At 32.0% G+C, this 12,584-nt stretch overlaps 1 protein-coding gene across 1 annotated transcript; it reads right to left on the reverse strand.

Annotated features, from left to right (window-relative positions):
- Nucleotides 1–243: 243 nt before the first annotated feature.
- Nucleotides 244–9,647, reverse strand: LOC149477900 (uncharacterized). Its single transcript, XM_089709662.1, has 14 exons — nucleotides 9,633–9,647; nucleotides 9,000–9,155; nucleotides 7,050–7,138; nucleotides 6,393–6,474; nucleotides 5,607–5,688; nucleotides 4,971–5,175; nucleotides 4,700–4,829; nucleotides 3,533–3,701; nucleotides 2,930–3,032; nucleotides 2,552–2,624; nucleotides 2,106–2,167; nucleotides 1,890–2,007; nucleotides 645–1,604; nucleotides 244–369 (listed from the first exon to the last, which is right to left on the reverse strand). The coding sequence occupies exons 1-14, from the start codon at nucleotides 9,645–9,647 to the stop codon at nucleotides 244–246; spliced, it is 2,370 nt and encodes a 789-aa protein (XP_089565788.1).
- Nucleotides 9,648–12,584: the final 2,937 nt, after the last annotated feature.

The raw sequence follows: 12,584 nt of genomic DNA on the forward strand, positions 1-12,584 counted from the left end.
GAAACATTACTCAATACTCATCATACTCGTCTTATGCATATTGTATGTATTATATGAGATTATAGGCATGATGTCGGTAACGCTAACGGTATATTTAGAACTTAGATTTAGAATCACTTAATCATTGTACCTTCAAACCCAAACCTATTAGCTATCAAAAATTTACTGCGCTACATTCTACAGGTACTTGTACCATTCATTATTAGAAAAATAATAATTGAAGAAAGCATAACTACTGAAAGTTTATTTAAACCCATGTAAAAATCTAGCTCTATCGGGCATATAAAATACATTGCTATCTTCTGATCTTCGTCGTTCGACTTCGTTTGCTGGTTTCATTGGTCTGAGGTGGCGGTCATCTGCAGATATCTAGAAGCGTTAAAATAATACGTCAGTCTGTGTTAGTTTAGAAAGAAGAGAGAAAAAACATAAAAAATGGAACATGCTTATGCCTACTCAGCGTGGTGATAAAACAGCTTGCTAAGTAGTAAGTTGTGCTATAGTTGATGTAAATTGCCCTTGTATTGATTTAAGGAACCAAGAAACACTAACCTACCTCATATTATACGCAAATAAAAGTGTAGGTACATGTTAAAACTTAAAGAAAGAATTAATCTGCATCGTATTTGAAAGTGAATACCTACTATATTTTTTCGTTTATAATCACGCATGTTCTTCAATTTTCTTTCCAGATTGTCGAGTTTCTCTTGGTAATATCTCCTTCTATCTGTACTTAAGCCTTCATCAAAATTGTCTTTTCTTAAATAATAATTATTTCTTATATCGCCATTACCCGTTCTTCTATAGAAATCTTTGTTTCGTCGTCTTATTCCATATATTTTACTTAGTTTGTTTTCATTAGGTATACCATCTTTTGTATGTTTGAGACCATTTTCGTTTCCAATATTGTCAGTAGAATATTCGTGCATAAACTTTTTATGAAACAGCCTATCAAAATGATCATTATTAGGATTTTTCTTAATGTTATCTTTATGGTGGTCTGTTTTTAAGTCATTGAAAGTTCTGTATTTTCCATTTTGTATAGAACTGTTTCTTGAATTAAAATTAGTGTTTAATTTATCGTCAGCATTTATTGCTAGAGTATCATATAATTGGCGAAGTTTAGCATCGAATATTTCTTTCTCCTTCTTATCGAAATCTATAAGTTTTACTTCACTTTTTAAATCATTTATTAAGTTTAATACATTTTGGTCTTCACCGTTATCATGGTTTACTTTAAAAGCTGAATTTCTAGAAGCATTGCTGTAGTCAAACGTTTTATCTTTTAAATATTGGTTAAAATTAATAATGCTGATTGTAGTTTTCAGAGTACTTTCCGTAGCTTTTTCATGCTCTTCCAAAGACGAATCATTAAACAGATGTTTTATTTCTTTATTTAAAGATTTCGAGAGCAAATCTTTACCATTTGCTCTTCTTCTATTTAAATACGTTGTTACAAGTTTTCGTACATTTGTGAAGTCTTTTCTGGGTACGACATCCTTTCTTATTAGTGGTGGAGTTTTAGTTGTCTTAGTTAAAAGTTTTCTATTTGGTAATTCAAATATTGCCGTTCGTGAAAATATGCTCTGACCAGACCTGTGTTTCTGTAATAAAATTAATTGAATATTTTTAATTATTATTTATTAGTATTTTAATTCATATAAAAATGATTGAGAAATCAGTATTTACTTTCATTTAGGGCTGATTTTTCAATCCTCGGTTAATACTTATTCGTCGAATAACGTATTAAACTAGGTACCATTTCAAAAATGTATTCTTTGCCTGTATTTTTAATTTTTAATGTTATCGTGTAATACTTTATTGGGCGAATAAGTTTTAACGATGGCCCTGAATATTAGGTATGTTAAAGTCTCTAAAAATAAACTTACTTTTATATGTGATGGAGATGCAATTTTTTTTGCAGGTGTATTCCGGTAGGGGGCACTTTGTATTTGATTGTTGAAGTACCTCCTACCCACATTTGTATGCTTTTGTTCAATCCGCTTCCTAAAATAAGTAAGGAGATTCATAAAGAGAAAAATTATATATTAAGGTTAAGAATGGTTACAAAGTGTTAGTATTTATAAGAAAAGTCATTTTTTTACCTCTGATTTTTGCGAGTTGGATCCTCATGATAAATATGATGTGGCGTACTATGTAAAAATGGCTGAAAAAATACAAGACACACTGTAAGAAAATTATTTATTAAAATGTGGGTAGTTGTTGAAATGCAGTGGCTATCATCATTCGTCAATGTCAGTCGTCGACTGTATGTTGACAGAGTAGCATTATTGACTCATTTTCATAAGTATTTTGTTGTTTATTTTGGTGAAATCGGTGAATTGTATTTAATTAAAACATGGACGGCAGACAAGGTATGTATGTCCTTACAAGTCTTTTCAAACCTTATCGATTCGTATCGAATGGGAAAACATAAGTATTAGGTATGTATAATATTTACTATTTTCTACAGTATATTATTGCGGCTCAAACATTTCGAAAATGGAATTCATTGAATCTGAAATTATTATTATAAGACCTTTATACTTACTTTCTTAGTAAATTTATCGAAATTATCGAATATTTCAAAGGAGTCAGTTAATCTTATTGTGTTGTTAGAAACCCTGAAAGTTAAGCACATTACTTCAAAAACATAATTTTACATTACCAACGTAGATAAATCTTAAGAAAAATCTAGTAGGTAGGTATATCATTTCCACACACTATGTTATTTGAAAAAAATAATAATAATACAATTAGCTACCATGTAGCTATAGTAGCTACGCACTATCTACTAACTTACGTGCGCATATTGACAGAAATTATTTTTATTTTGATAGAAAAATAGTCAATGTTTCACAATGTATATCGAAAGTGTTTGCAAAAAATATAGGTAATATAACAGCCAGTCGAAATTTTATCAACTTACATTTTATTTGAGTGAATCATTTTATCCTCCGGCGCATCTTCTACAGTGAATATAGGAAGTAGCACCACTGAAGGCTTGCACTGATCATTTTCACACAATTCAGCTTAAAATAATATATACAATTAATATTTTGGTAAGTATATTAATTAATCTGTGTGTATACGTTTTTGAACTGAACATTTTATGTCTTTAGATTTAAATTTAGAATTCGAACGCTATAGAAGCCGCGGCAAAAAAAACCATGAATGCTTATAATTACGTCAAATGAAAATTAAAACAAACGATCAGTTAATTTTCCCAAGATTATGAAATTAAAACAATTGTAAAATATTGTGAGTGATTATGAAATTAAAACAATTGTAAGTACATATTATTAATATTTAAAAAAATATGCTTTTTTATTATCTATACTAATATTATAAAGCAGAAGAGTTTGTTTGTTTGAACGCACTAATCTCAGGAACTATTGGTCCGATTTGAAAAATTATTTCGGTGTTAGATAGTCCATTTATCGAGGAAGGCTTATGGGCTATATCATCACGCTAAGACCAACAGGAGCGGAATCATGCGGGTGAAAACGCGGGGTGCAGTAGTTATACATACGATTGCCTCGGTTACTAGGATAGCATAAGCAGTTAGGATCTTCATCATAACCCACAGGACAGCCGCATCGTAAGGTGTAGCCTATATCGTTGCTCGTTGGTGGTTTCATGTTATACACCTCTTCGCCTGGACGACTCCGGGTCGAATAGTTGCATATTATTTGTATGTTCTGTAATTTTTTATTTAATTCATATTTTTCTTTTATTAAAAATCTTTACTGTCTATAATCTATATTATGTCAGTAGTCATAGTTGTAGACTTAACGTCATATTTTAGCATTACATATTGTTAGATTCATGGTTATTTACTATTTAGCATGGTGGTATGGATAAGGGAGTGGGTTAGGTTAGGTGCGTGGTTTTTTAATTACCTGTCACAAAAATATAATATGGCGATATATGTAATAGTCCGGGATCCATCGCCCATTTTTTCAAGTGATTACTATCAAGCTAATTTTTCGTGAGTAGCTTTATTTTGATGAGATGCCCAATAATTTCATGTACAAAACTCTCGATTGTGGTAGCTACCAGAGGAAACAAGGATAAAATATTTTGATTTGATGGTTCTCAAATATTAATTACTAACTGAATGTTTTTTTTTGTTCAATCTAAAGATAATAATTATCTAAATTATTCGAAAAAATATTTGTCCTACAAAATCTATGGTTTGATCAAAGAGTCCCCCTTTCCAATGTGTATCGATAACGAAGTCATCATAAATGATTACTAACCAGCTGATTTTTTTATTTTCACTTATTTAATACTTATATAATTCAACAAACATATTGTCCTACAAATTGCGTAATAAATATTTGAGAACCGTCAAATCAAAATTTTTTATCCTTGTTACCTCTGTAAGCTACCACAATCGAGAGTTTCGTATATGAAATTATTGGGCATCTCATCAAAATAAAGCTATTCACGAAAAATTAGCTTGATAGTAATCACTTGCAAAAATGGGCGATGTATCCCGGACTATAAGTAATAAGTATATTTAAAGACGTTTTGTCACGACGTTAAACGTTACATTAAACAACTTGACTAGTAGTCCTTTAATCATTCAATTGGATGTCGTCATTCAATGAACGCGCTAGTCATTCAATCAAATAGCAGATTAACAGATGAAGACGACATGTACACACTTTATAAATATTATACTTATTCTTACGTTATAAGTCAAGTCCGCATTATTAGCATGGTAAGCATATGCCGCGTATGCTGATAATCCACAACCTATGCGAGTGGATTTACCATTTATCATCTCTAGATAGAGTCGCCCCGCTGCTTTGTCTGTATCTCTAAAATTAAATGTTATCATTTTAATATTGATAAAAAATAATTTACTGCAAACGAAACACTGAAATTATTTTACTCTCAACGCGCTAAAGGTTACACTTCAAAAAATTACGACATAAAAATATCACAAAACAAATACTCACACAGTCCAATCGGGATACTTTCTAATCATGTCAGGGCTAACATATTCTTTCAAAGCATACCACGTTTGAAAGATATGCTGGACTCCATACACCAGCTTATCATTCGTCAGACCTGCTGTAGAGTTCTCAGCGTCATATAGAGAGTACCAGTCCGGGAACGTGAACCGGACTATGCCGGCCGTTTGACCGGGCTCGGGGAAACGCTCTAAAATAATTAATAATATATTTTTAACTAAAAAAAAATGACATAAGTAGTGTGTGTGTAAAATACACACGCACTAGGTCAATTTTTTTTAATTTAGTTAAAAAAACACACACAATAAATGTGAACGTATAAGTAATAGTATTAATACGTAAATTATTAAATTATTGCTGATATAGCATCAGAAATAATTTGCTAATATAGGTAGTTATTGGTAGTAGATATATAGCATTTAATAATTACTTTAAATATTAAGTTTAAATGGTAATCATAATAATATTATCTCTGGTAACGTGGTGGCTGTCTGCACGTCGTGAACATCCTCGCTGATATGTATTTTAATTTCGAGAAAAAATACAAGTAATGAATTATTAATCATAAACCTAAGGAGGCATTTGTATTATTATAAGAAAACTATACGTAGATAAACTTACTAGAGGCTCTACATATGTCATGTCTTAAAATACACTGATTCGCCAACACTTGCGCAAAAGTTGCGAGCTCTTCATCCCATTCCTGAAAAGTATAATATAATATTAGGTATTCCCCCTTTTGTTTATCGACTTCTAACAAATATTATTATTAATGCAAAAGTCTAAATTATTTTATTTACTAGGTACTAGAAAATAAGGTTTTATATCAAGGAATCATACCATGCATCGTTAACAAAACCACGTATAGTAGAGCCATTTTAATAGGCAACATTTGACAGTTCAACAAAATTCAAGAACGTAACCTAGTAACGACGACATAGAATAACATGATATTTCGTTTTGTTAGAACTGCACATTTGCTGAACTTTTTTCAATTACGACTACATATTTATAATAATAATGACCGATACAAGTAATTTTAAGATTTCATTTTACTGATAAACCATTCTAAACATAATAAACAATTTCTGAATTGAAGAACTGACGTCACTACAATTTTGTGTCAATAAACCTTTTTTCTTTTTAAATACCAGAGACGTTACTCTAAAAATCGAAATCTGACATCTTGAATCGCATGCATTGATTACTTGTGAATAAAAATCATCATAAATTAATAAATTCGATTGACAAATGTTTCAAATCCATATCGATTAATTCACTTTAATCGATGTTTTTAAGCAGGTTACCTCTCTTCGAAGATAAAATTGATAGACGTCAAATGTTGCCTATTAAATTGGCTCGACAATAAAAAAGATTATTATCAAAATAATTATTCTTAGTTCTTACCACCTTAAACATCCCGTAAGCGCGGGGTAGTTTGACCCCGTCCTTACCGATTTCCTCTCCTTTCGCTATATGCCCTCGAACTCTGTAGAACATTCATAAAAGTCATTACGTATTTGGGAAAAAGAAAACTTTGGAACTTGTTTTCCTATTCTTCATGATTCTAAAAAGTTATACTTAGTCCAATATTGTATGTAATTTATTTGCTTCTAGTTTTCTATCAGGCGCAAAAATCTAATAAATCGTAAATTTTCTAAAAAATCTTAGAGAAAGTGTAAGAAATGTTATAGTATGCTATATATTCGTGATCTACTCAATAAGCTCTTTCATTTGATAGCCCACACGGCATGTTTTGGAAATTTTTATTTTTTTCTTTGTATGCCATATTTAATTACCGGGGTGGGGAGAGGGGGACCACAAAACTGGTTGGCAACATCTGTCTATAGGATGTCTGGGATCTATACAATATATATCAGAAGTCAGATTTAGGTCCGCTATTTTTGCAAACGAACATCTCCTTGGAGCCTGCTCTAAATAGAGCACCATAACCACGACCACTCTGTCAAGGGTGCACGACTAAGAAGATCTAGTCAATACGCATTGCCGGCAATGAGTTTTGTCTGTAACGTATTCTATTTTAAGTAAACATTGGTTACGTACACATTAGCTAAATCAACAAATTGCATGGCCTCGTCAGGGCTGATATGGATGTCCTTTGATTTGTGGCATTGTGGTCCCATAATGCTTTTCTGAAATAATATTATGGTATTAAAGCGAATGATTTATTGGATATCTTAGAAATAATAGCAGACGCTAGTAAATGAAATTAAAAATAAAATATATAAATACATGATGGACACTTAGTGTCTCTTACTTGTAATCTCTTATTGAAAATGTGCCTGGTTGTATTGAGGTTTCTAAAAATACTTCTGATTAGGTAAAATCACATCTACCTAAACTAAGCAAATTAATATTACCTCCTTATAATAATGAATATCGATATTTTATTAAATTACTTCTAAAAGGCAGCAGCCCGCAGCATCTCTGATAGAGAATTGCATGAAAGTCACCGGTTATCTGGGGGCACGGCAGTGCCCCCGCCAAGTCGAGCAAAAAAAAAGCGGCACGGCCGTACCATCCTTTTCTCGAAGCAATTCGGGCCTTTTTCGACCCCCTATAATTCGGTTGTGGATAAAGCAAGAAACCTGAATCTTCAGTAACTAATCCGGCATTGTATAAACACGGAATATTTAAAATTTCAGTCAATTTGAACCAGTAGTTTAAGAATGACAACTCGTTAAAGTTTCTAAATTTTGTCACTCACTGACTCACCGATCATCAAAAGTCCAAGGCACTTCTAGCAGACTTAGAAGCTTCATATTTGGAATACATATAGAGTTTAGTGTCTTAATCATGGGAAAACTTAAATATTTTGTAATTTCGGTCCAGTTTTCCAAATACACCAACTGCATCAATAACTTTGTAATCCCATATAAATATATGGGATTACAAAGTTATTTATGCAGTTGGTGGTTGGTGGTGGTTATAAATTTAATAGGTGTAGATAGGTACCTACTATATGAGGCAAGGGAGGGGGTATAGGGTGGGTAAGGGTGTGTTTAGCCCATGAAACTGAACAACATTATTACTTGTAAAATGGTCGACGTAATGAAAAACACATGATTGGACATGTCTTGAAGTACGAAAATCTAATAAAACAATATATTATAATTTAAATCTGTTATATATAAATTGTTGGCGCGACTAGCCTCCTTACAGACAGACTGGCCTCTATTTTACTCTATGACTGACAAGCAAAATATACGCCAAAATGACAGAACAATGAAATGTGAATCAAGAAGTAGTACCGGAAAAGAAAAAGAGGAAGACTACATATAAAAATAAGAAAATATCATAAGACCTTTAACAAAATTCGTTAGAAGTAGATGGTATCAAAAAGAAAGGCTCTACAAAAAGAAGTGAGATCCCATCAAAAACATCCTGTAAAAAACCCAAGTCTCGCAGCTCAGTCTTTCTACCGTCAAAAGTTGTGAGATCCATGTAATACCAAGTCGGTTAATCTATTTAGTGTCTACTTGAAGGACCTTCTGTCTTAAGTTATTACATAAGTTATTATCATGCCAATATTAAAAATATTTAACGTTTTAAACAAATAGATCGACTTGGACATCGCATGAAAACAAAATGAATATTACAATATTATATTAGATTCTTTAGTCTCTCGCGCCTCACGCGATTGAAACTCTCGTTCCTGTTGGTCGCTGGCCCGTCGTGCTGTGTAGTGTGATACATACTAATAATCAAATCAAGCGATGTCCAAGTCGATCTATTTGTTTAAAACGTTAAATATTTTTAATATTGGCATGATAATAACTTATGTAATAACTTAAGACAGAAGGTCCTTCAAGTAGACACTAAATAGATTAACCGACTTGGTATTACATGGATCTCACAACTTTTGACGGTAGAAAGACTGAGCTGCGAGACTTGGGTTTTTTACAGGATGTTTTTGATGGGATCAATATTTTTTCTAAGAAAAAGAACAAACATATCTTAGTATCTATAAACATACATAATATATAAACATACAGGATTATAATACATGCACATGACATGTGTCCCCTCCTCACAATGTTCAGTTTTTGGACAATAATCATCGAGGATCTTGCTCCTGTCTGTATGTAAATCTCGTACTAGAGCGCCTCTGGATAGCGTCACGCAAAATATTGTAAATAGTTTTATTATCTGAAACATATTTAGTATATTTTTAGAAATTATAGAATACTAGATTTCCGCCGGTTTTCAAAGGAAAACCTGCATAGTTCCCGTTCCCGTGGGATTTCCGGGATAAAACCTATCCTATGTGTTAATCCAAGTTACCCTCTATATGTGTGCTAAATTTCATTGTAATCGGTTCAGTAGTTTTTACGTGAAAGAGTAACAAAAATCCATACATCCATACTTACAAACTTTCGCCTTTATAATAGTATTAAGATTTCAGGAAAAACGGATACGTGGCCTTTCAAAGCTAACTTTTTGCCTTTTTTGACTGCAGAGGCCAACTTGCCAAGCAATTGCCAAGTCTATAGGAAAATGCTGGAGCGAGATAAAATATGCTGCCAAAAATCGGGATACATACGGAGACGGAACACTGTATTAACCCTAGAAGCCTAATCTATATGGAACGTACACAAAGCCTTAATATACGTCTCAGAGGCGTACACATATAAAAGCCATTATTTTAGGTATATTATTTAATTATTATTGTTTTAATAAAGCGGAAATTTGAATTTGGGAAATAAACTAAAAATAAAACTACACTTTTATCAATTATAACTATAATCAAAGTTGTTTATTACAACATAAAAAACAATATGCATAAATTGGAACAAAAAATTTACTTCTTCAAAATCAACTTATAACATATATTATTTTTATAAAGTATCAATTTTTTTTTACGCTAATTATATATTTTTAGATCAAACATTACAACTAACCGGTCTATAAAGGATTAGTTTAACTTTAGGACCACACTACACATAAATCAACCTTGTGCTCGCCACACACAGATTTTTTTACATTTATTACACACAAATTTTGAAATTCATGGTTGGATTAGTTTCTGCAGACGGCCCAGATTATTGTAATGACGCAACGAACTCAGACACCTCATTATTTTAGCCCTTGCTTTGAACGTCGTCGATAATATGGTCATCCTCAACTTCGGAACCTGAATCCTCGTGAGGACTGCCTTCTCCATTCAAAATTGCGATAATGTCGTCTTTATTTAATAGATTGGACCGTAATATATTTATAACTGAAACAATTCCGAAAAAAGATATAAATACACGAAAAACAATCAAAAGTAAAATCACTTAATCTTAGTTAAAAGTTACACAAAGCCTAAACATACGTCTCGCAGGCATGCAACACTTCGATAAATCAAAAATGGCGGGACTTACCATAACGATACAGGCACCGTCTTCTAGCTCCCGTCGGCCACTGAGATAACTAAAAAGTACGACGCGCTAGCTTCAACCGTTAGAAAGAGACATCCGATATTCGAATTTTTGTACGCCTCGCAGGCGTAGATTAGGCTTCTAGGGTTAAGTAAGTAAGTTAATTATGTTCACTATAATATTATTATTTAATCCGACGTTCTGAACACTTTACAGAGAACGTGGTCACGCGTTAAATAGTCTTAATTTTTAAATATTCGCGTAAAATCAAGCAGTTATATAAATCATATAGGATAACACTTGATTGCCAATTAAGTATTATTCTTTATACTTTTGGTTTTACAACTATTTAAGAAGATTATATTCCTATAATTTGTACTCGTGCAAAAAAACGTTAAACACAAACCTAATAAAAAAACTCACATATCTGAATCTCCATGCCATTGAATTAGATATTTCTATTTAATATATTAAAATATATTACCAACACATTAATATGAAGAACATTTCCTTCTAATTATGAATGGCTGCTAAAATTGGAATCAAGCAGGATTGTTTGCAGGATTGTTATACGTAATGTTCAGCTTTTGTTTTAACCTTTTAACTGATAAGATTGTTTTGGCTTTCCTTTTTAATCGCTTTTCATTACTGTTCATTTAAACGGATGGATAGACGTGATGCTATTCAAACTCCAACATTCAATTTCAATTTATTAGTACAAAATATGGTTTATTAGTACAAATTAGGTACATTAATTCATTTAATAATTAGACTTCTTTGTGGATAGTTTATTTTCAGCATAACGATGATTATGGTGTTTTATTCGATGCTATTATTATTATTAGAGAAATAATTTTTTTTATTGACTTCAAAATGGAATGAGAATGTATTATAACAACAAAACAATTTTTCGGTAGCAAAATACATTATTCTACCCCTGAGAAGAATTATGTAGTTTTTATCTAGTTTTTTTTTTTTTTTTAATTTGATTGTTCTCTACCTAACTCCAACTGCAAAGTATTGTAACGAAAAAAATACACCGAGTAAGTACAAAAATACATTGATAGCACATATTACTAAATAGTGCCTACGTAATTATTAATCATCATCATCAGCCCATATTAAGGGTAAAGGCCATAATCCACCACGCTGGCCAAGTGGGGGATGGGATGTCACATTCCGTCGATTTTTCGATTTTTTATTCTTCGACATGTCGGTTTGCTCACGATTCTCCCTCATTCTTCATTATTTCGTTTCGACAATAAATAACTGAAAATCTATTTATTTTCTACACGCCCGCCTGGTCTTGAACCCCTGACTTCACTTAACGATTTGCAAGTCCGAGGTCCTCACCTCTTAGCCATTTGCTCTATAACACTGTGACTGAAATATCCTAAAACCACAAATTATAAAAAAAAATGTTAAAGTGTTGATTAGTTATTATATTGTTTTTATTACAAAGTATTATTCCTTTTTTATAGAAAAAACAAAATTAGCGACATTATCAAATATGTAAATATGTGATTAAAAAATATAGATAACATGGATTTACGTGGCTTAATATGTGGCAGCATTGTTATTAGTAAGTATATAAGTATTTATTTTTTTATAACACATTCTAGATTATTTTTAACTAGCAAATTGTCTTGGCTTCGATCGCGCTTAATATTCATATTATTAATACATATTTAAAACCTATAAGTAGGTAGGTACCTACATAATATAAAAAATACCCTATCTATTACTGAAACAAAACTTATCTAGTACTGAAACAAAACCTATTACGTAGTTTTACGAATCTAATCTAATAACACAGGGACATACAGACACTGAAAAGCGACTAACCCACGTGCTTAATCAGGTCTCAAACTCTCTTTGTAGCAAATTTTATCAAAATCGGTTTTGTGATTTCGGCGTGAAGCTGCACACCGACAGACAACAGACAGTTACTTTCATTTTTAAAATGTTAAAAAATATATTGCTGTGCCTGCAACAACATAGCATATATTCAGCTGATATTCAGTCCCCCCCAACACAGCACTGATATTCAGTGTCCCTTAATTGCAACTGTCCTTACCAAAGCATCGAACCCAGGACTTGCGTTAGTCCTGTTTACAACCATTGCACCACAAGGTAAGATGAATTAACATGCTCATGTTTGCTCATCTTATAAAATAATACGCACGCAATTCATACACACAGTGTGAACGGATTT

This window comes from Colias philodice, chromosome 23 (assembly GCF_061535455.1).
Source record: "Colias philodice isolate Cphi_HAF_F1 chromosome 23, ilColPhil1 Martin Lab GWU primary, whole genome shotgun sequence".
In the NCBI taxonomy this organism is placed as follows: Eukaryota; Metazoa; Arthropoda; class Insecta; order Lepidoptera; family Pieridae; genus Colias; species Colias philodice.